The 24,101-nt window shown below is 34.9% G+C and overlaps 1 protein-coding gene across 2 annotated transcripts; it reads right to left on the minus strand.

Moving 5' to 3' along the window:
• Positions 1-271: 271 nt before the first annotated feature.
• Positions 272-10,926, minus strand: SYT4 (synaptotagmin 4). Of its 2 annotated transcripts, none has more exons than XM_025997041.2 (4): positions 10,061-10,926; positions 6,145-6,959; positions 4,348-4,468; positions 272-3,018 (listed from the first exon to the last, which is right to left on the minus strand). In XM_025997041.2, exons 1-4 carry the CDS (start codon positions 10,092-10,094, stop codon positions 2,711-2,713), a joined length of 1,278 nt encoding a protein of 425 aa, XP_025852826.1. In that variant the 5' UTR covers positions 10,095-10,926; the 3' UTR covers positions 272-2,710. The 2 variants fall into 2 exon arrangements, with proteins under 2 accessions (XP_025852826.1, XP_072588376.1); XM_072732275.1 differs by having other exon boundaries at positions 4,348-4,465; positions 10,061-10,468.
• Positions 10,927-24,101: the final 13,175 nt, after the last annotated feature.

A 24,101-nucleotide genomic window follows, 5' to 3' on the forward strand; every position in this document is an offset into this window, starting at 1 on the left:
AATCCTTCTATTTACTATCCACATGCTCTTGAGTCAATTGCCTAAGCTTCTCAAGTCTCGAGTTTTGCTTTTGTATCATAGGAATAATGATAATTGTCTCCAATGATTATTGTGAAGATTAAACAAAAGAAATTATGATAGATGGAAGACCTTGGTGCTGAATCACTAATGATAACTATGCTATGCCAGGAGATCCATTCAGGAAACTTAAAGCTTAGAAAGAAATAAGATTCTTATTACAGAGTCTATTGGCAGAAAGTTTGAGTTGAAATGGGTTGGGCAAAAGCAGCAATTTATTCATGTCTTACAAACATGGTCTTACAAACATCATACAGAGCTGGCACGAAAGAACAGACACCATCTCATACACCATGCTTCCTTCCAAATCACTTCTATTGAGTTACAACATCAGAACAAGTCAGTTACTGAGTTACACGGTTCTTCAAACATAAAGACCTCCTCATTAGGGGGGTTGGATTTGCTAATGAGACAAACAATTAATTTACATGTTTCATACAGCGCAGGATTTGTAACAGAATTCAAGATATTCACACTGATATTGTAATACATTTTAAAACAGTAAAATTTTCAGAAGATGATGGGATCACATGTCCCTGCCTGTTTCAATTTCTTTCTAGTTTTCCTTTTTTCTTTCCTTAAAAGCAGTTACAAAGAGTTTTACTCAACTTTTCACACTCAAAAACACTTTAAATTTTAAAAACTAAAAACTATTTACAAATTATTCATTGTAATTTTAAAAGTATTTGTTGTTGGTTTTGTTTGTTCCACTTAAAAAAAAAAAATCACCCGCCAACAACCATACTTTACTTGATACCACCGTTAACTTCTGGCTGTTGTGAAGGATACTTAGAGTTGACTCCTCACAACTTTTCAGAGCTCCAAAATATATTATATTACATGGCCCATGATACCAAATATACATACAAGAAAAAGGCCATTTGACGTCCCCAAACCACACATTGACTATAATTCATTTCATGTTGCTTTCGTAGAAATGCTGTGCGGTAACTTTCTGATGGAATAAAGACAATGATAGGGGATATTCTTTTTAATCCCAAAGTCATCTTAAAGCACAAAAAAGAGGCTGACTTCAATCTTTGTACATACAGAATGTAAAACATTTTCTTTACATTAGGCATAGTCATAAAAAGCATGTATAAGTTGTATTGAAAATGCATTGTCATAGAATTTACAAACACTGTGATATCAAACACATTCTCAAAAACTGCTAAAGTACTGACACAAAACCTGACTCAAAATGTGAATTTTTCAGTAGACTTTATTTCTAACTTGCATATTTAATAATTCGACTGTACCCCGTTTCACTCATACTCGCTAAAAACTCAAATATAGTGATGCTACCTCAAGTTCATTCTTTCAAGTAATCCCAGGGCGTTGCTTTGCTCTCGCAGGTTGCTATTGAATTTTAAAGCCCTGGTACTGGAAAAACCATACAAGACACGAGTCTATAAACTGCTCCACAGACAACAGCTCGAGACAAATTAGCCTAGAAAAGATAGTGAAACATACTTTGTTGTGCTAATTTGACAGCCTAAATATATTTTGTGTGAACACGTGTAAATTATATTAGGCTTTGCTGTGTAGCTATTTTTTAGGCATTACTTAGTTTGTTGGCTTAAGTGACGCTTTCTATCTGGCAAGGGTTAAAACTTCAGTTCTCATTCTGTTTCTTTCCAAATAGTAGCTTAGTCCGTTCTTGGGGGAGGACAAGCTAAACGAAGACTTAGCTATGCCCTTTCTGTGCACAAGGGATGGCCCTGAATGCACACTTACAGACTGTACATATTTCTTTTCAGAAAGCTGCATTTCTAACTGCATTTCCAGCTGAAGTTTATTTCTTGACCCACTAACTAACTCCACAATTTCACAACGGTAAACAGGGCTTTCTTAGACCACACTGATGTTTATGAAGGGCAGTGAATAATTCAAGGCTGTGGTTCTTATGTGAGATCATATTTTACAACAATTTGACTCACATATAACGTTAGGAGGGAGAAAAATAATATTTCAGCCACAGTGTTCTCAACTCAGCCCTTTGATAAAGTGATTTCTCAGCTTGTTCACTGTCCTTTTGAAACAAAAGCAAGGTACTCTTTGTATGATAAAGTATCAAATAATTACAAACTAAAGAGAAATGACCATATGCTTTTTTTATATGCAAGACAACCATTTGCACGCGACATAATGAATAAAAACAAACTAGAGAATGTTCTTTAATATCTTTGGATTTAAAGAAAAATGGACTTCCCATCTGAAGAAAAATGGATGAATTTTCATAAGAGAAAGCATGCTTTTCATTTCTAAATCCTAAAAACCACATGGCTTTCCAGTGATACGTTCCCATGAGATCATCACCTTCTAAACCATATCCATAGCTTGGGATTGCACTGCCATATTCATAAAATGCTTGGCTACTCTGGCCACCTGCAGAAGAAATTAAATACCTCAGGAAAATTTATCCAACTTCTCGAATATTGGGGGGAAAGTATCATGACACACATTTATAGTTACTTTCTGGTCTGCTAATTCAATCCATTTCTAACAACCAAAAAAAAAAAGGGCAGCTTGTTTCCACAAGCTTGTAATCACATATCAGGAAAAAAAGAGAAAGAAAATTGCTCCTTGCCTAGTAAAAACCATTGAGTTCCAACTCATCATAGCTAGGATGCTACCCATCACAGAGCATATGCCACTTGGCAATTTGTCTCCTGGGATAGTCCCAGATCTCTTTCCAGTGCTCTCCACGGGTTCCTTCTGCTGTTGCTCCCAGGACCAACCTCCCTATCACCTCATTTCTGGATCCCCTTTCAGAATCTAAAACCAGAAATTCAACACTTATCTCTTCAAGACTCTCACAAGGAATATCAAAGACAAATAGTTCATTGAACACTGCATTGGGGGTGCATTTCTTCACGTGAGTCTTCTTTTTAGAGATTCTCTTTTTGGCATGGTACAGGTTCACTTTCACGTAGGGATCTGCAATGGTAAACGACAGATGTTATACCGGCAGAACCTGGCTGGAGAGTTGATCTCCACATACTGGTGCCCTTAGAGATTGTTGCATGCCAATAAAGTGAGATGGTAATGAAAATGAGTCAGAACAAAGTGAAAATATGGATAAAGCCTGGCCTCTCTATTAATCAACGAATTGAAAACAAGTAAGAATGCGCAATGTGAAGAGAAAATAGCTCTAAACCACAGGATGGGAAAGGAAGTATAATGGCAGGAAAAAGAGATAATATTTAAAAAATTAATGGTTTTGATTACTTAGAACCCATTCCAGAAAATAGGATAGAAGAAAAAAACATCAGACAAGACTCAGCCTGACTGAGTCGTATGACTGGATGAGTCTCTCTACCTATCTTTTTTTTTGTTGAAGAGGCATTTAGAATTCACAATGGCAATGTACTTTTTTGCTTTGAATTTTGTGCTTCTCTATCACCAGCTGGGTTTGCTTCTTGTTTTCCAGTGTTGGTCTTCCCTGTGTCATCCTTAATGTGTGGATGTTAGGATCATACTACCTTATCGCACATTTAATTATATTATTTTGCCTCTTTCTAGTCGAAGTATATGATTCTGTTCAGCTTCCTAATCTAAACATTTGAGACATTCAACTGCCATTATCAAATAATAGTAACAGTAACAATAATAATAATAATAAAACTAGATGTTTTTTAATGAAGTATATCTTTCTAGTCTTCTCAATCCCCCTAAAGTATTATTATATATAGTTTATAGAGAGATTATGAAACATAACCAAGGTTATATGCTAAAATGGAAGGATTAGGAATCGAACTCATATCACTTTAACCCATAGGCCATGTGTTCTTTTCACTGTGCAATACAATAAATAATTTTTTTAAATTAGTCACAAAACTAAAAGCTAATGCTTAAAGCAGATGCATAAGGAATTAAAGGAAAAATAATAAAATAGTAACAGAAGTGTAAATGTAGGCAGGCTCATTAAAAACATGAAAATAATGGACTCTTCTCCCAAACCATTGCTGTTTTTGGCAATGACCTCTCACCTCTGCATTTATCACTGCTTTCTGCTTCAAACCCACTCAATCAGACATCTACGATGTATTAGCAATGGTTTAGATTTTAGGACTATGTAGTTTTATTTTTCTTGCTAATGGTTTGGCCCACATCGTTATTCCATTAAATGAGAAGCAGAAAAAACAATCACATCACTTGCTCTTGTGAGTAAAAGGTAAATCAAAATCATATTAGTTGCCAACTATTTTGCTCAATTTATTACTCACTTGTACACTGAGACTTGAGTTTTCTCAGAAGCATTCTTACCTGAGAGTCCAGACACATCAGATTTCGGCAGGTGTCGAGCTTTTAAAACAACCACAGTGAGAGTATTTGTAGTGGATTGATAGCAGAGAGAGATCAGTAACTCACCCCGTCCTGAAGACTTCTAAACAAAGAGAGATGTGGTGTAAGTTTTTTTTATTATTTTTTGTTTGAAGTTTGTACTTATAGCAACACTTTAAAGCCATACAATGTTATGATTTAAATGTAATTTTCCTACTTATTTTTAATATGCTAAGGAATTCAAGCTTTTGTGCAGTACTCTCACATTCTAAAAACAACTGGCTGCCATCTTGTGGTGATTTTAGGTACTACAGGATGTTAAAATCTGTAGAGTTAGCCACACCCATTACTAGAAATGTTTAAAAGGGTAACAGAGTATAACCTATACAGGTGTTGTTGTTTTTTGTGTTTTGTTTTGTTTTTTACTTTTGCTTTTTAACTAAAATAACTACTTTTTAAAGTTATTAATAGTAATAAAAATTGTCTGATCATGTGAATGGCTCTGTAATAGGGCAAAATGATTCAAGCTTGATTTGATTTCAGTTTTTTTCAAAAGCACTGACATTATTGAAATTTGAATTCAGACCAACTGAAATTTATTCTAACTGCTACCATCTCCTGCCCAAGGGGGCTGATGGAGTTAAAATGCTCTGTCCCCAGCCCCCACTCAAAGTCCTCATTCAAATCTAAGAAATGAATTAAGTATTGGAGGGAATTGACTCAATTTTCAATACTTTGTTTTTGGAGAGTATCATAAGATCCTTCTTTGTATGCTACTTAGATTTTATTTTTACTTTAAAGATATTCGGTAAGATGATGAAGAACTCAAATTACAAGTTTTATATGATAGTAACAAAATGTAAACTCAGGGCTAGATTATAACTAAGAATGATGGCTGGCCATATAAAACTTCAATCTATATACAAAAACTATAATGGGGTCATTATAGGAATAAGGAGTCCAAGAAGAATAAGAGCTAGGAATAGGTCTTTATTCCTACTGTGCTACTAAACAACTGGGTGTCTCAAAGAAGCTACTTAATTTTCTGAACTTTGACTTTTCATTAATTTCAACAAAGGTGAGCTTTATGGTATTCTATAAAATCATGCCTTATAGAAGCAAGTTATTCTGAAATACTACAGTTTAAAGCAATTGAGTTCTATACTTAAAGGAGAAATAGAATTAATTTTGACATCTTATCATTGTCTAATAGTCTCAGAGCTACCAAAGCAGTGTAACTACAAAGGCAGAATAGCTCACTTCTTGTCATACAACATAGTGATGAACATTTATAATTCAATATGATATGATGTCTCCTCCTTAAAAAGAAATTCCATGAAAAGTCAATACAACTTCCAAATCATCAGGATAAATTGATTTTACTTTAAATTTCAAATTCAATTATGCTGACCTTGAAACATATTTGTTAACTTGTTTATGCATAAGAAATATTTGCCTGTATTTTAGTTTAAGTGGCAATCTTAGTCAAAACACTTATGATAGGAATTAATAAAAATACTTATATAAGTATTATTTAAATATCCATAAAAATGCCTATTCATTTTATATAATTAAAATACTTTAAGCATTTCAGTTGTGGATTAAATATTCTTTCATACACTCTATTCCCTTGTTCCCCTTTTTATTATGATTAATAATAATTAAACATGGTAAAGGTGATATGTATAAAACTTATCAGTTTAACGAAAATCCCCTAGATACAAAAAAAGCTAAATAAAAGATTGTTTATAAATACTTTAAGCACTAAAAATGAATTACCCTAACATTTCTTTTGATAATCTCTCTGTTCATTAACATTTTTCCATCAGATAATTCAATTCCTGCAAGAGGGATAAGGACTTCTCCAATGATATCATCTCTTGAAAACCTGTCAAAACTCAAGATTGTGAAGTGCAAGGCCAACTCTTGGATCTGGGTGTAGAGGATCCCATAGAATGTGAAGGTCTCATCAAAAGCCGGGTCCAAGGTCTTTCTCAGAACTCTGGTTTTCACTTTATGCTTCTTCTCTGGGAGGATCGTCATTTTGATGTATGGGTCAGAGGTCATTGACTGCTCATCCATGGCAGGCAAGCCACGGGCTTCCTTGATATTTACCACAAACGCTTTCTTCTCAAAGTTGTACTCTAAGGAGAAGAAGAGGGTTCCCAGCTTCTCCTGCTTCTCTTCCGAAGAAAGGGAAGTGCTGGACTTTAAGCTATCAGGGGAAACAGCCTCTTTCTCCCCTTCTGAAAAGAGCTTTGGGGTCACATTCTCCAGATCAGAAGGGGTACTAGCTTTGAGGTTTGTTTTGGGAAAATTGCCATTGAGATCTCTCTTCTCAAGGTCAAGATGTAATGAATTCTTTGGCACAGCTGGTTTATTCTTTACTTCATTTTTGTCATCTGCTCCGAACTTCTTCTTGCTACTTAGGTTTTCAGGATAAATATCAACTCCTTTTAGTACGTGCACAAACTTATATGGAGGAGTCTTGTTAGACTTGGATGATTTTCTCTGACAGCAGATCCACGCAAATAGAGAGACTGTGAAGACCAGGCCAAATGCACTGAAGATCCCCACCACTGTGGGGATTTCATCTGAAAAATCAAATGACCAATAACATATTAAAGGAGCAGAGTTGGAGGTATGAGCCTATTTGAAAAGCATACTGGAGCTGGCAATTGCTGTAGGCTGCACAGATTGGATTACTTTCCGACTGTTCTGGGTATGAGTTATGTACATGTTTCATATCACCTTAGGAATAAACACATACACTGTGTGACATACAGAAAAAAATACACTATGATAGAAACTTTTCTATTTCAGTAATTTTTCACAAATAAAATAAAATGATGAAACTGGGCTTAGGTCAGGGATGAGGGATGCCAAATGACCCTGACCTACCTTTCTTTTCTCAGATAACATGAGTTAACTCTAGCATGATAGGTCAGTACTAATTTCATTATGTTTTCTTGACATTTTGAGGCTTTCCAGAAGCATCAATTTTTACTGACTATGAAACTCTAAGTGTACATTCTTCAAATACTGAGAGATTTTATATTCTTAGTAGTTCTTTATTTATCCTAGATTCACGCAGCAGACATTCAAGCACTGAGCAAAGGGGCTCAGTGGTTCCAGGAATTTTAAGAAATGAAGGAACATTATATGCTATTGTCACAAACTTGTCTATAATTTCCATCTCAATTATGGAACACTGGTAAGAGAAATGTGATATATATTAGGGGAAAAAAGAACAAAAAACAATGAAGAACAGGATATTAATTTTACATAACTTATAAACACTACAAATTCCTTGTATACAGATCCTAAATTTCTGAAACACTGAATTTCCAAAGTACAAATTAATTATACCTAAGTGGGATAAAAAAAAAAAAAAAACAACAGTTACAAATGAATCACCATTCCTTATGTGTAATGAGAAGAGTAAGTATAGATAATTTAGAGTCCAATTTTATCCATAAACTTATTTTTTTCTAGCACATTTCTACATGGTAAATGGTAATCAAATTGAACTTGGCATTCTTTCCTTGAATGAGGGCACATTAAATTACTGACATTAGGTAACACTGATTATGCATGAAGCTTATCATGTCCCATATGTAAGCATATTTCTCCAACAAATGATTAATAACACTGTGTAAGTAAAAGCATATTGCTAAATCTGGACACAGTGCGTCAACTGAGTCAGTGTTTAATATAATCATAGTGACTAAAACTAATGTAATATTATCTGCAGTTAATTTCATTCTTAACTATTTTTATCCCAAATAGTGAATAGTAAAGTTAGAAGTCAGTCAGGAAAGGGTTAAGGCTTGTTTGAATAACCCCTGAAAGAATAATCTTTTGTTACTCCCCTTCCTCATCCCTCCAAATCTTCTGCCTGTCTCTTCATAATTTAAAACTAAACTCAAAGAATATAAGAATCAGTAATGACAAATAAGAACAAATATATAAAAGATTAAAAAACAGCAATAAGAATTCTATACTGAAATTATATCAAGAAACTGATCATGTAGAGATGAAAAATAAACCTTTAAATTCCCCAAGTAGAAAAAGCAGCGAATTCTGCAGAAAAAGAATGAGGCGAGAGCTAAAGATAATCAGCTAAACTTACTATCAGCTTTTCAGTTTTTCCTTCTATTCAAGTCTTTGTGGGGGGGGGGGGGTGGAATTCCACTCCTGGACTCTCTAATAATCTAAGGCCAGGAAGCAAAACCAAATCATAAACTAAGGTAGTTCTTTACCCAATCCTGGGAGAACAATAAAAACAATAGAAAATTGTCCTTTTTCTCTCCTAAATAGATCAATGGTCCAATCTATAACATATTTTTCACTAGCACCATCTCTGAAAATGCCTCAGTAGTAGAAAATTTCTTCTTTTCAAATCAGAAATCAGGAATAAGCATCACAACAATATAAATTCCAATCACCCAAATAAAATGTTGTAAAATAAACTCGTTTCTGAATTAATGTCACAGATTGTATTTATTCAATACTTATGTCACAAGGCAAAATTTCAATGTATCCTGGAAATACTCATGTACTCTGTACTCACTGTGTATTCTCTACTGAAAAGGTCTTAAGCTTTTGAGAGCAAAAACCTCAGTCATTTCAATCAGTTTAATAATAATTTTCATGTACTCGGAGATATCATTTCTTATTCACAAACTTCTGTAACATTTCCTGAATTTTTCTGAATACTTGTAAAGTAAGTAAAACTCCATCTCTTCTCTTCGGGATATAATAGGACCTAAAAATACTACTTTTTAGTTTGAAGTACATCTGATTTTATTTACTGAAAGAGAGAAAGAGAGCAGTGGTGCCAAAAAAAACTGGTACAGGAAAAGGAAAATTGAACTGGAAAACATGATTCCTAATTCTACTTTCCAGTACCTTTTAGTTAAGTGTTCGACCTGCAACACTTCCCTCATCTCTCTGGGCTTTGGTTACTTCACCTGCGAAATGCAATGGACCAAGCTAGTTCATTCCAAATATCACTTTAACCCTAGCATCATAGGATTCTGTGTCTTCCACTAGCAACATATTTCAAGGATACAAGAAAAACGGCAGAGAAAAACAACCTTACGTTACACTCTGTAATAAAAAATATATATACAGATTATATATATAATTTTATATATATGTGTGTGTGTGTGTATGTGTGTATATATATATCCCAAACTACCAACATACAAGTTGCTTTCTACCGAGATCAAACCCTTATGTAATCACAGCAACATTGGCCTCTCCTGGTAAGTTAAATACAGATTTACCTACCAATAAAAACCACCTACGGAATTAATGGAACCCACAGCAAACAACAGACCCCTTTCCTTTACTTAGCGCGTGCTGCAATTTACAGAGCTGCCTGAACGTTTCGGAACTTCTTGGATGTAAAATCCCTGTAGCAAGCAGAAGGCAATCTTAAGGAGAAAGACAGCAAGGAAGGGGGGAAACAACAGAGATAAGCCACGATTGCCCCTTTACAGTTCTCATTTTCTTTTCAGATTACCTGGGAAATCCATATTCAACATCCCCTGGAAAAACATCATCATCATCATCATCATCATCATCATCATCATCAACAACAACAACAACAACAACAACAACAACAACAACAGCCCACCCTGGAGTATTCAAGAAACCACCGCAGTCCTAAGTTGGGTAACTTGCTTACCAAATTCTTCCCTGCTGGTGGTGATCGGAGCCATTTTTCTTGCTGCGTGCTCTGTCCGAGGTGCTGAACGGAAAACTCCCTGGCTTGGTTCACTTGCCTGGATGGGAGGCGCCGGCTTTCCCGAGCGCTGCAAACAACGGCGCAGAGCCCAGAGGACCTGTGCCCTGAACGGGAGCAGGCAGAGAGGGAGGTCCGCCCGCCCTCGCCCAGTGATTTGCCACCCCTGTTCCTGTTTTGGCTCTTCTGAGAAGCTCGTCTCTGAGACTCTAGACGTGGCTGAAACCCGAATTGACGCAATCCTGACGCTACAGGGTTGAAATCAGCACCTGCCCTCCTCCCCTCCACCCTCCAAGCCTCTCCTCTCCTTCTTTCTTCCTCCCTTCTCCCCTGAGGATTCAACACATACTCATCAATTATTTTAACTGTTGGACTACTGGAGATTAGCTTTGCTATTCTGGGTGGGTGGGTGGGGGGCAGGAAGGGGGCTCACAGGCACATGGTGATGAGCCCCCAAACTCATTCTTGTCAGTTTCTAATACAAAATCTTCTGATCATCAAGATGAGTAAAAATGTGCCTGTGAGTTATCAGAATAATGCGATTTACAGGGATGATTTAGGCTAAGAGTCAGAAGACAGAAATGTCTGCATCAAATGAACATTGTGACATGCAGGAATATGTTTCTTGCTTTCTAAATTTTTCTTTGATATGTTATACCTACGTTAGAAAAGAATCCACTGCGCATTAATCCATTTGAAATAAGATAACAGTTTTCCCTCTATAATCACTTATTTTCTAATAAATAGTCTAAACATTTTGCTGATGCTGTTGCTCCATCTGTCTGTCAGTTCTCTTCCCTTTAATATCTGACATTTGACCAGTTGAAGTACTTAGGAACAGATGGGAATAATCCCTTCTGTATTCTGACTCACTCTCAGTTATGACTTTTGCATATAATGAGACTGCTCCTGGAATGGCATTTCTGGTTAAAAGCCTTGACTTCTAACAGGATTGTGCAAAATAATAACAAGAATCAGACCAAAATTAAAAATTAATGAAATTGATGATTATTGGTTATTTTGTTAGGAAAACATTTTTTTCTGAATGGATGATATTTCTGGGTTTGAAGAACTGGAGAATATAGGGTGTCAGGATCTGATTAATTTTAATCTGAAGAGTATTCCTTTTAAAACAAATGTTTAGCAATTTTCCAAAGGAGAGAACTTAGGTTGTAACTTCAACTGTCAATTATTGCTCCGCAAAGAATTCTTTTGCTCTGGAGCTCAGTGAGCAAATGACATTCAGTATGTGCTGGGATGGGGGAGGACGGGGGCAATGAGTGGCTCCCAGAAAGCTACTACATAAGTGACAGGTTCCTGCACATTGGTGAGCAGTCACCCTGAGCGTCAGGATTGTGTCTGGGGGAAAATTAGCTTCAGTCTTTTGCATCATGGAAAATTTTATAAACCAAAGTCCTTTTCTTTCCCTTTCTACTGTTCCCACATACTTGGCATTTTAACAGTCTTCTAACAGATTTTTTAAAACCCTATATTGTCATGCTATGAAAACATAAACTAATTTACTATGCTTAATTTTTTTTCCATTGGCAGAACCTGTGTTTTGTGTCCTTATCTTTTCATTTCATTCAGATTACTTGCTTCCTCAGTTATGCATGAACCTAGTGGGATTGTCCCTAGGAATAGACATTCATTAGATGAAAGTGGTATTTATTTTGATTCATATACCACAGGTAAACAAAATATATGGTGTGAGGCTTACTAGAATATGTGTTTCCTGGCTAAGTTATTGCTAACATATGGTTAAACTCATTTGTTGTAAATGTAAGTACCTTATTTGTATGTTTTATATAAATTAGTATCTCATTAATTTTGCTTCAGGTGGCAAAATGCTGTCATCTAAAATCTGGCTAGACTGTTTAAACTCTCTTTCTACAGAACCCCATCCCACCCTGGGCTGTCTCATTTCTAAGGGCACATTGTGATAAAATTACCTCTTGCCCAGAGCTAATGCTTTTGTGAAGATAGTAACTGTTTCATTGCTTGCTTTAAAACCAAACTGAAATAAATGTTATTAATTAAAATGTCAGAGGTTTCCCTCATTTTCATTTGATGAATAGCATATTATTTATTATCCAATCTCTTTATACAAGCCTCTCCCGGCACCAGATGAGGAATGGGAAGATGATCCAACACACAGGAAAAACCTGTAAGTTTCTTATGTTTAAGATTCATACCCTACCACATTATTACATTGTTCTCGTTCAATTCAGCAAACAAGTAATCAATTCACTGACGTGAACAATACCATTCTAGCTGCAGAGACTTGGGAGGAGGGGTTGTTGCTAGGTAACCACCTTTTTGCCACCCAAAACACACAGCCTCAAACAAGTTCCCGCCCTGGGAAACAGACCATTCTGTACAAGTGGCAGTGTTTACTTCAGAAGGATTCGTTGACTGTTGAAATAGTTCAGTATTTATCCTACTTTATTTTGGATTCCAATTACAAATATCTATACGTACTTTGAGAAACAATGAACAGAACACTTGAGTTCTGTTGGGTTTTAAGAAATCTAGTTGAACTTAAGACTACTGATGATTCATTATATGATTATTTCCAGTCATTTTATTCATTAAAAAAAAAAAAAATTAAACTCGGAGCAGCCTGGGTGGCTCAGCAGTTTAGCGCTGCCTTCCGCCCAGGACATGATCCTGGAGTCCCAGGCTGAGTCCCACCTTGGGCTCCCTGCATGGGGCCTGCTTCTCCCTCTGCCTGTGTCTCTGCCTCTCTAGCTCTGTGTGTCTCTCATGAATAAATAAAATCTTTTTTAATAAAGTAAACTCTATATATAGTTTGATTGATAAAGCTTCTATAGCTTTTTAATTAACATTGTCTATATTTTCTCTGGCCCCTTACTTAAAAGTAGTATTGTTGGGTGTGCTTAGGATCTTCTGCTAGGCAAAAGAAAATTTCAAAAGGTTTTGAAAATGTTGCAGTGATCTTCAGTAATCTTTAGTAATACCCAGATTAGTGATACAAAGGCATTTTACTGGTATGTGGGTGGAGTGGAATGAAGTATCTGATAATGGATAATGGATAATTGTTTTAATGTTCCATATCATTCTATTAAGAATGCTAGCTCTGATGTTAATGGAAAAAATTTATGTTACAAGTACACCCAATTCGAAATCCTGCAAGACAAATGCTTTCCCAAGTGGTATCACAAAAATCCTTTCATGATGAGCCATTTCTTCATTTGTTTTTCTCCAACATATTCAGTATTTACTTTGTGACTACCTAAATTAGTCTTTGATGGTTCCTGATTGCAATACTCATTGGCCCAAACCACGAAATAGCTTATCATCACCTTCTTTTCTTCTTTCAATGCACAATTATCAAACATGCATTAACTCTTAGGTTTTTGTTTAAGTAGGGGATTTATATTGTCAAGATGATAAAAATGATCCCTGCCCTAATGACGCTTACTGACTAAAGAAGGAATGGACAGCTTTTCCTCTAGAACTGAGAAAAATAGATGATAATTACAATTATATTTCTTTCACCTGTTATTTCCTATCAGGCAAGATTGGTGAGCAGTACCATTTTCTTACACCATATGCAAAAATAAATCCCAAATGGATTAAAGACCTAATGTGAGAACTGAAACCATAAAAGTCCTAGAAGAAAGCACAGGCAGCAACTTCTCTGACATCAGCCATAGCAACTATTTTTTCTGAGGCAAGGGAAACAAAAGCAAAATTAAAGTATTGGGACTATATCAAAATAAAAAGTTCTACACAGTGGAAGAAGCAGTCAACAAAACTGAAGGGCAATCTATAGAATAGAAGAAGATATCTGCAAATGGCATATCTAATAAAGAGTTAATATCCAAAATATTTAAAGAACTTAGAAAACTCAACACCCTAAAACTAAATAATCCAATTAAAAATGGGTAGAATACATGAATAGATATTTCTGCAAAGAAGACATACAGATGGCCAACAGACACATGAAGAGTTGCTCATCATCACTTACCATCAGGGAAATGCAAATCAAAACTACAATGCTATATCACTTCACATCTCTCAGAATGGCTAAAATCAAAAACACAAGAAACAACAGGTGTTGGCATGGATACAGGAGAAAAGGAACCCTCTTGCACTGTTGGTGGGAATGCAAACTGGTGCAGTCACTGTGGAAAACAATATGGAGATTTCTCAATAAGTTAAAAATAGAACTACCCTATAATCCAGTAATCACACTATTATGTATTTACCCAAAGAATACAAAAACATTTATTCAAAGAGATACATACACCCTTATTTTATAGAAGTATTATTTACAATAGCCAAGATATAGAAGCAGCCCAAAATTGATGAATAGATAAAAAATATATGGGATATGTATACAATGCAAATATTCAGCAATGGAAAAGAATGAAATATTGCAATTTGCAAAGATATGGATGGAGCAGGAGATATAATGGTAAGCAAAATAATTCAGTCAGAGAAAGACAAATAGCCATGATTTCACTCTTCTGGAATTTAGGAAACAAAACAAATGAGCAAAAGGAAAAAGAGAGAGAGAGAGAGAGAGAAACAAGAAACAGATTCTTAATTATAAAGAACAAATTGATGATTGTAAGTGGGGAGATGGGTGGGAGGATGTGTTAAATAGGTGATGAGGATTAAGAAATGCAATTGTGATGAGTGAGCACTGGGTAATATATGGAATTGCTGAATCACTATACTGTATCCCTGAACTAATATAACACTGTGTTAACTAACTGGAATTAAAATTAAATTTTAAAAAAAGAAAAAAGATTGGTTAGCAATACTCCACAGCTATTCAGTCTGTCATTATTGACCCTTTTCTTCATAATTGTAAATTCATTATTATTGTTGAGTCAGATTGCATTCTTCCATTTTCTGTGTTTCTCCATATTTCTCTCCTTTAAGAGTCAGCTAAAGTTTCATTATACAATGAAGTTTCTGACTTATCAGTCCTCAAGGATTCATTCTGATTTCAATTCTTATAGCACTAGCTCTACTGAAATCCTTTAAGTCAGCTTGACATATTATTGGCTATAAACCAATAATTCCCAAAAAGATAAATCAAAGGCCTCCATCAATGTTCACTCCAAATAATCCACAAAGTTCCCATTTGTTCATGATCTTCTTTGCACCAAATTTTTCATGACTCCTGACTTAATTTTATTTTTACACTCCAGGCTTGTTTTTACATTGTGGTCTTTGAAGTGACTTCTCTAATTCTTGGGTCTTGGCCCTCTAACAAGAATTGGACCTGGAACCATTTTAGAAGCTTGTCCTATTTCAGTTCACCTTGAAGATATTTCTTGTTAGCTCCTCAAAACACATTTGTCCTCCCATTCCCAATCTATTCTTTTTTTTTCTTAAGATTTATTTATTTTTATTTGATAGAGAAAGAGTAGGTGGGAGAAGGGGCAAAGGGAAAGAATCTTCAAGCAGACTCCCCTTTGAGCATGGAGCTTATGTGGAGTTCGATCCTATGAGCCATGAAATCATTTACTGAGCCGAAACCAAGAGCTGGTCACTCAACCAACTGAGCCACTCAGGTGCTCCTCCAATCTATTAGTCTTAAGTCAGACTTCTCTTAGCCTTCCATTAACAATAAAACTTGGGATATCTTATGTTCAGGGGAAGTGTGGGAGCAGCAGAATTATACTAAATTTTTCAAATGAAATAGTAGAGATTTAAAAATGTCTTATTACTTAATAATTAAACATATATTTATTTTCAAAATATAAAAATAAACACTGGTACAACTGACAAACATTAATATCTAATAAATCATTAGATAGTATATATTCTAATAAAAAAATAGCCATAAAACACAACAGGCAGCTAGGACAAAACTAAAATGATTATCAACAACAACAAAAAAATAAGTAAAATTTAATTATTTAAGTAAGCATAGAAAATTTACAAACTCCAAGATAAATGGTTTCGTAGTTAGTTAAAAAATAAAGTCTAACAATATATTGCTCATAGTAAAAGTACCAGACAATGACTACAAAATTAAAATAATAGAATGTGTCATGATTTTAAAAAATACAGAGATGAGGGGCATCTAGGTGGCTCAGTTGATTAAGTGGCCAACTCTTGATTTTAGGTCAGGTCATGATGTCAGAGACCTAGGATTGAGCCCTGCATAGGCTCTGCGCTCAGTGGGGAGTCTGCTCAAGGATCCTTTCCGTCTCTGTCTCTCTTTCTGTTTCTCCTCCTGCTCATGCACTCTCTCAAAGAAATAAATAAATCTGTAAAAAATATGGAGATTAAAAAATTAAATTTAAGTTAAAAAGTCAAGAAAAAACATCAAAAGGAAGAAAATATGCAACTTATATTGATACAAGTGTATACTGACAATAAAAAGGCAACAGTTCTTAAGGCTTATGTTCCAAATAACCTTTCAACAAATACATAAAGCAAAACTGTGATAAGTGCTGAAGAAAAATAAACAGAAGCATAACTTTTTAACAGACATTATAATCATTTCTTTTAGGCTTTTACAGGTCATCATAATTCCAGGTTTAGACCACTTATCTAAGGTGGGTCAGTTTTACTTACAGTGCCTTTTTAAACCATAAATAAATAATTTTTAAAGCATACAAATTCTTGGAAATAAGGGAAAATTTCTCAATTATTTAATGCAGCATTACCGATATTTTTTTAAAAAGCGAGACAATACTAAAATATATAATGTTTCATTAAAAATATGGGCTTAAGCATCAGTACCAAGTAATTTTCAATGATGATATATTAGAATATCATTTAAAGAAGTAAATAATTTTATGTGTATATACAATCATTCCATCATCCCCTCATTAGCACATATACATCACAAATTCTCATAAAGGACCATGAGGTGATACGTATGTTATTATACACTGTTTGTAGTAGCAGGGAGTTGAAGGCAACATGTGAATGTCCATCAAAATGTGAATGAATATATAAATCGTGTTGAAAGCAAATTATGTCATATTATCCTGGAGTTAAAAGCAGTAAGCTCTACTAACTGTATATACATATATATACATGTACACACACATGCATACATACATATACAAACTACTTATATACATAAATATATCTTATAAAATACTGAATAAAAAGTTATATTAAAATATCATTTATGCAAAATAAACACACATAAATATCACTACACATTTTCAAAAATAAAAAACAGACTTATTTTCAGGTTCTAATGGATTCATTTGTAGCAGACCTGCCAAGAATAATTAGAAAATCCACATAAAATCTGTTTTAAAAAGTTTGTTTTAAGGCATTTATGAATTGACGAAGCAATTAAAGCTTCAAGGGCCAAAATGTAAGTGAAACAGCAGAGAGATAAGCTGATATTCTGCAAGTCACTTTTCCTCTCAGGAAATTGGCCGATTCTTAAAAATCGGTAAGAAACTGAGCTAAGAAACAGAAAAACAAACAGATTTTTTGGCATTCTCACAAGACTGGAAAGGCAATAATTATAGTTAGGGAAAGCCTAGACAGTGAGGAGAAAAGTGGCTGGGATCCTGGAAAGGAAGGAGGTACAGAGAAAGCTCCTGCACTGAGTGATTTTACACCCAAGACACATGCTCAGTTCTTCAGCTTTGCAGGCAAGAGGCTTAGAACCTAAGCAGAAAACTGCTGAAAAACAAAATTATGGTTTCAGTTGACTCCTGGGGATGAGGAGACCAAAACTATGCTTTATTATTCATCAATGTGAAAGATCTTTAGTTATCACCATAGGCTTTAGTTGGAAGCACTGAAGAACTACATCAAGATGAGAAGATAAATCAGCAGTAGAATGAGCCCTACAGAACTAGAACCCAGGTTCCATTCAACTTACTTCCTAAAAGGATTAATGTGATGTATTCCCCCACAAAGTAGCCCATACCAGAGGATGTTTGAACCCAAGCTAAAGAAGATAATATCATATATTATCTATAACTTTTCATATATAATATGCTTCATTTAATTAAAAAAAATCAAGTCTAATGAGAAACTGAACCAGGGAGAAAATGCATAATTCTAAAAAAAAAGGTCCATAGATTAGTGACATATATAACGGTCATTAAACTTTTGATAAAAGAGATTATAAGATATTTACTAGAGAACTAGAATTTATAAGACTCAGACTAACATTCTAGAACTGAAAAATAGAGGTTTTTGAAAATAATAAATGAATGGGTATAATGAACAGAAGACTAAATAGAGTAGTAGAGAAGATTAATAAACCAGAAGAACAGTTAATAAATAATGTCCAGACTGAAGTACAGGGCACTAAAAGTATAGAAAATTCAGAAAACAGCTTCACAGATAAATGGGACATGATAAAAGGTAATAGCATACATAATTGTCATCTGGCAACTTAGGTAGAAGTAATGTTTCAAGAGAAAATAATGAAATTTCCCAACCCAAAGAAAAATATCAACTCATATATTTGAAAAGTATTGAGAAATCCAAGCAAAGGCAATAGGCAGAAAACCACATAGTGCATCATGGTTAAACAACATCATAGTGTATCATAGTTAAACAAAAGACAAAGAGAAAACTAGAAAGCAATCAGAAAATACAATATACTACCTTCAAAGAGCAGCAGTTAAGACTCATCTAATGTCTCATTAGGGATGACATGTCTGAAGACAATAACTCTAAAATGATGAAAGAGAACAATTGTCAATCTAGAATTTTATATCAGCAAAACTCAAGGTGAATGAAAGAAATTTCTAGAAAAGCAGATGAGAGAATTCATTGACAGTAAATGTTAACTAAATGAGAGAAAATGATCACTGACCAAAACAGAAATGTCAAAAAAAAAAAAAAAAGAACATAGAAAAGGGTCAATATATGTCTAAATGTAAATGAATATTCACAGCTTAAAATAGTAAAAACCTACTGTGGTATCCAAAAGATTGTAGAACAGAATGATGGCTAACAATGATTCAGAGGCTAAAAGGAAGTAAATTGAGTTCCATTGTTTTAAAATCTGGGAAATGGTAAAAGGAATAATTTGTTATCCAGGGAAACTCTGAACAAGGAGCAGGGGGAGAAATGGTGTATTTAAGAAGTTAACAAATGCCCAAAAGCTAAAAGAAAAAAGAAAAGAGAGAAAAAAGAAAAAACCTGTTTCTACAAATGATATTTTGGAGGATACTTACTCAAAGATCCCAGTAATTACGTTAACTAAAATTAACTAAATATTACTATTTTTTTAAGATTTTTAAAATGTTATTCATAAGAGACACACAGAGAGAGGCAGAGACATAGGGAAAGGGAGAAGCAGGCTCCCTGTGGGGAGCCTGATGCAGAATTTGATCCCAGGGCCCCAAGATCACAATGTAAGCCAAAGGCAGACGCTCAACCACTGAGCCACTTAGGTGCTCCTAAATACTACTATTAAAAAAGGGATAAAATATTGTCAGACTGGAGGAAAAGATAAAAACCCAATGCACCAAATCTATGTCACTTACAAGAGACAAACTTTAAAAGACAGAAAGCATCAAAGTAAAAGAATAATAAACATATGTCTCCTATACACCAGCCAAAAGAAAGCTGTAACATTTATTTTTCTGATATATAAATCAGATAAGTAGACTTTTAAGTCAGACAAAAGGGCATTAGGAGAGATAATAAAGGATATTTTAAAATGAGATATCTGTAATTTTATCGGGAAGATAAACTTCTAAATTCATATGTGCTCATTAATATAGCTTCAGATTGAAAGAGAAATAGAGAGATCCACATCATTGAGGAAAATTTTTCCAAGTCTTTCTCATATCTGATAGAAGTAGACAACAGATCAATACAGAAACACAGTATCTAAATGAATTAATAAAGCTGAGCTAATTATCAAATGCCATACTTAGCATTCTTTACAAGTGAATATAAAATATGTAATAAAATTGACCATAAGGCAACCATAAAACAAGTTTCAAAACATCTCAAAGGACAGACAGAAGTAATTTATTTTGCTCTCTAACCACAGAAGAATTAAGCAAGAAATTAGTAGAAAAAACTATCTGGAAAAAAATCTATTGTTTCAATAATAAGCAAGCCCCTTATAAATAGCCCACAGGTCACAGGAGAAATCTCAATAGAAATAAGAAAAAAATGTGAACTGAATGACAATTACATTTAAAAAAATAAAAAAGAGATAAAATCTTTTTATAGACCAAAAATGGTCATAGCAGCATTATTTGCAGTAGCCAAAAACTGAGACTGGATTCAATAAATAAATATATATGTTAGAATATTATCCAGAAATGAAAAAGAACAAAATGTGGCTGTAGGTAACCAAGATGAATCTCATAAATATAACGTTTAATGAGAGAAATCAGACTAGAAAGATTACACGATAAGATCCACTTATTTAAACTTCAAAAAAAAATTAGAAAAACATATCAGTGTTAATAGAAGTCGTTTGATGATTTTCTCTGGAGGAGGTGATAACTGAGATGGAGCACAGTGCAGATTTCTGTGGGGTTAATAATCCCTATCTTGATCTGGATAGTAGTGACAATGTTTTTTGGATTTTTGGTTTTTTTAATTCATTGAGTTGCTCAGTAATACTTGTGTACTCTTCTGTATATATATTATGTGTGTGTCTTTAAGTTTGCTACATTATTTTACAAGGGTAAATTATTTTCAAGGACATGTACAAATACATTAGGTTAGATATCAAAGTAAGTGCATATGAGGGAAGAAAATATCACTGGTAATTGGACATAGAACAGAAAAAAAATTAAATTAGAGATGGACTCTATCTAATTTATGATGCAACTATACTTTTTTTCCCCTCGAGTTGAGGATTCTTCTGACCTTTAACTTTCCAAGTATCTACTCAGTTTGGATCCTATCTCACAAAGATCTTCACTTCCCCTATGGATTTACAGTAACATATCAGTTCTACGCTATTTCCTACACAGGTACAGATATTATAGAAATAGGTGGTATGAACTTGAAAGTACTAGGAATCAGCTCTGCATAAAGATTACATAAAGAAAATGTTTATGAAATGTGAACTTCTTGAACTTCTACATAAAATGAATGTGCATTTTAAATGTTCTTCCTATGGTCTCCGCATTACCAAAAGAAATGAACAAGATAAAAGTCACACATTTCACCTGGTGACCCTAGAAACTCCACAGCATGTGGAGTTTGATTATGTATATAATTCAGTTAGGGGTGAAGTTCAGAGAGCTGGAACCATTATGTAGCATCAGACAGGAGGGATAAGAATTGTATGATTTAGAATTCCATGACCTTAAACTTTCTTCCAGTTATTCAATGCTGAGAAACAATCCCCTCAGTTCAACAGGTGAGCTTCTGTCTTTGGCTCAGGTCATGATCCTGGAGTATGGGAATCTAGTCCCACATCAGGCTTTTTGCAGGGAGCATGCTTCTCACTCTGCCTGTGTCTGCCTCTCTCTGTGCCTCGTGAATAAATAAAATCTTAAAAAAAGACAGAGAGAGAGAAAGAATCCACTACCCCAGAGGCAATAGCTCAAATTCTCACATTACTGGACCCATTCTGCACTGAGTACTGCTTGCAAAGCCAAAAGACTGGATATAGCAATACACATGTCCAGAATAAAAAAAAACTGAAGGTGAAATGTCTTTGACATTGTCATCCTTGCTTATGCAAACTTTCTTTACCTTACAGCATTCACTTCTTCACCAATTTAGTATTCATCTGCTTATCTATTTTTCCCCTCTCCCTTCACAAACACATGCCTTTCCTCAGGTGAAAAATTAATAATTATCACTCACAGCATACTTCGAAATAAAATCCTTTTGTGACATCTCTTGAGGAGGTAGGTTTTTAAATACTTATATCTATAAATAAAACCAAAGATGCTTCTTTACTCAAGGAAGTTAATAAAGGTGTGAAAAAACAACTGCCCCCTACCCAAGCTTCTAAAAATCACATAATTCAACGTAATCATGTAAAATCGATGTAATTATGCTGTTTTGTCTCTCTTCACAGTTTATCTTTTCTTAGGAAGCAGAACACATACCTGAGCAATACTGGGAAAATTAAGATCAAGTTTTAATGGTATTGACTTAATTGGCAAGGAAGAAAAAAGACAAGAAATTGAGAAGTTTAACTTAGAAAATCATTTGATACCCAACAGAGTATCCATCATCTGGAGAAAGTTACTGTCAATGATAGTTTAGTAAGTTTTTTAGGGTTCCTGGACTCAATTTCCTTGTGGATGCGGTGGGGTCACACACACACACAGCCAAGCAATCCTCAGATCCCAGCCAGGTGTTGGAGAATTTAAATCAATTCTGAAATTATCCACCTGGAGATGATAACAGATTCCATAGATTAATGGGATCATCCTCCCTCCACCTACTTCTTCAGATGCTTGTCACTCCTGACACACTGGCTACAGACTGAAGTTTCCTCCTTAGAGTCTTTTAATTTGCTAGGGAGGTTCACAGAACTCAGGGGAACCTATTTACCACTTCATTAAAGAATATGATAAAGAACACAAATCAATAGCCAGATAAAGAGATATGTAGGGTGAAATATAAGGAAAGGACAAGGAGCTTCCTTCCATGTGCTCTCCAGGTGCTCCACTGTCCCAGATCTCCGCATGTCCACCCACCCGGAAGCCTTCCAAGCCCAGTCCTTTTGGGTTTCTACAGTGGCTTCATTGCATCATCATGCTTGACTAAGCCATTGGCCACTGGCTGATTCAACCTCTAGCTCCTCTTTCTTCCCCAGAGTTTCAATCCTCTTAATCACATGATTGGTCCTCCTGGCAACCAGCCCCTGCCCATTATATCTCAATAAATCAAATAGTAACAACTAAAATGTTATATTTTTAGAAGACAGAGCACAATGACACAGTTAGAAATTGCTAAAATTAATTTAGTCTAGTTTGTATATTTTCCTGTCCCCCTCATTTTACAGGAATCCTTATTTTTAAATCAATGTATAACTTTAATTAACTTTTGGCATCAAACCACAGCCCATTTGATGAGCAGTCTTGGCTCTCAGAACTGCTGATTAGTTCCACTGAAGTTCTAGAAAATTATGAAATGTCATCAAAACATCTAAAGTTAAACTGTTATTAATGCCCAGGAGGTAGCATGGGCCAAGAAACAAATAAACAAAGGAAGAAAAAGGAAAAACAAGAAAAAAGAAAAAAACAGAGGAAATAGTGAAGGGTTAGAAAAATGGAAGAAAGGAAAGCAAGAATGTAGGAGAAAGAAAAAAGTTAGGCAGAGACGTGAGTGAGGAAGGAAGGAAGGAAGGTAGAGAGGAGAGGGAGGAGGGAGAAAAAGAATTTCTTTTTGAATGGAGAAATTAAAATATATCTAACGATTGATTAGTAGTCACAGAAATATGCTTCTCTTTGACTCCTGTTATTATTCTCTGTTTCCTCTGTCTCCTCCTTTTGTCTGTTTTTTTATCTGGGCTTTGTTTTCTTTATGGCTATTTTTAAACTTAACATTTTAAATTATCACACAGCAAAATTATTTTTTTCTTTTCATGTATGTTTCTATGAACTTTAACACACATGTAGATTCATATAACCACTACCACTATTTTTTTTAAAGATTTTATTTATTTATTCATGATAGTCACACACAGAGAGAGAGACAGAGAGAGGCAGAGACACAGGCAGAGGGAGAAGCAGGCTCCACGCAGGGAGCCCGACGTGGGACTCGATCCCAGGTCTCCAGGATCGTGCCCTGGGCCAAAGGCAGGCGCCAAACCACTGCGCCACCCAGGGATCCCACCACTACCACTATTAAGCTACAGTCTGCCACTCCAAAAAACCTCCTTGTGCTGTATATTTATTGTTATATCTCCCCACCAAGTATAAACCTTGGCAACCATTACTATAGCTTTATCTTTTTGATAATTACATCTAAATGGGTCAAATAGTATGTACAATGGCCTTCTTTCACTCAGCATAGCATCTTTTGAGAATCATCCAAGCTGTTGCATGTGTTAATAGTTCGATCC

Source organism: Vulpes vulpes, chromosome 13 (assembly GCF_048418805.1).
Source record: "Vulpes vulpes isolate BD-2025 chromosome 13, VulVul3, whole genome shotgun sequence".
Taxonomy (NCBI): Eukaryota; Metazoa; Chordata; class Mammalia; order Carnivora; family Canidae; genus Vulpes; species Vulpes vulpes.

Coding starts and splice junctions, on each gene's coding strand:
- SYT4 (XM_025997041.2), bottom strand. CDS start 10,094: ATGGCTCCGATCACCACCAGCAGGGAAGAATTTG. Junction 4,469..6,144: donor TTATCAAAAGAAATGTTAGG/GTAATTCATTTT, acceptor CTCTTTGTTTAG/AAGTCTTCAGGACGGGGTGA. Junction 3,019..4,347: donor TGATGTGTCTGGACTCTCAG/GTAAGAATGCTT, acceptor TTACCATTGCAG/ATCCCTACGTGAAAGTGAAC.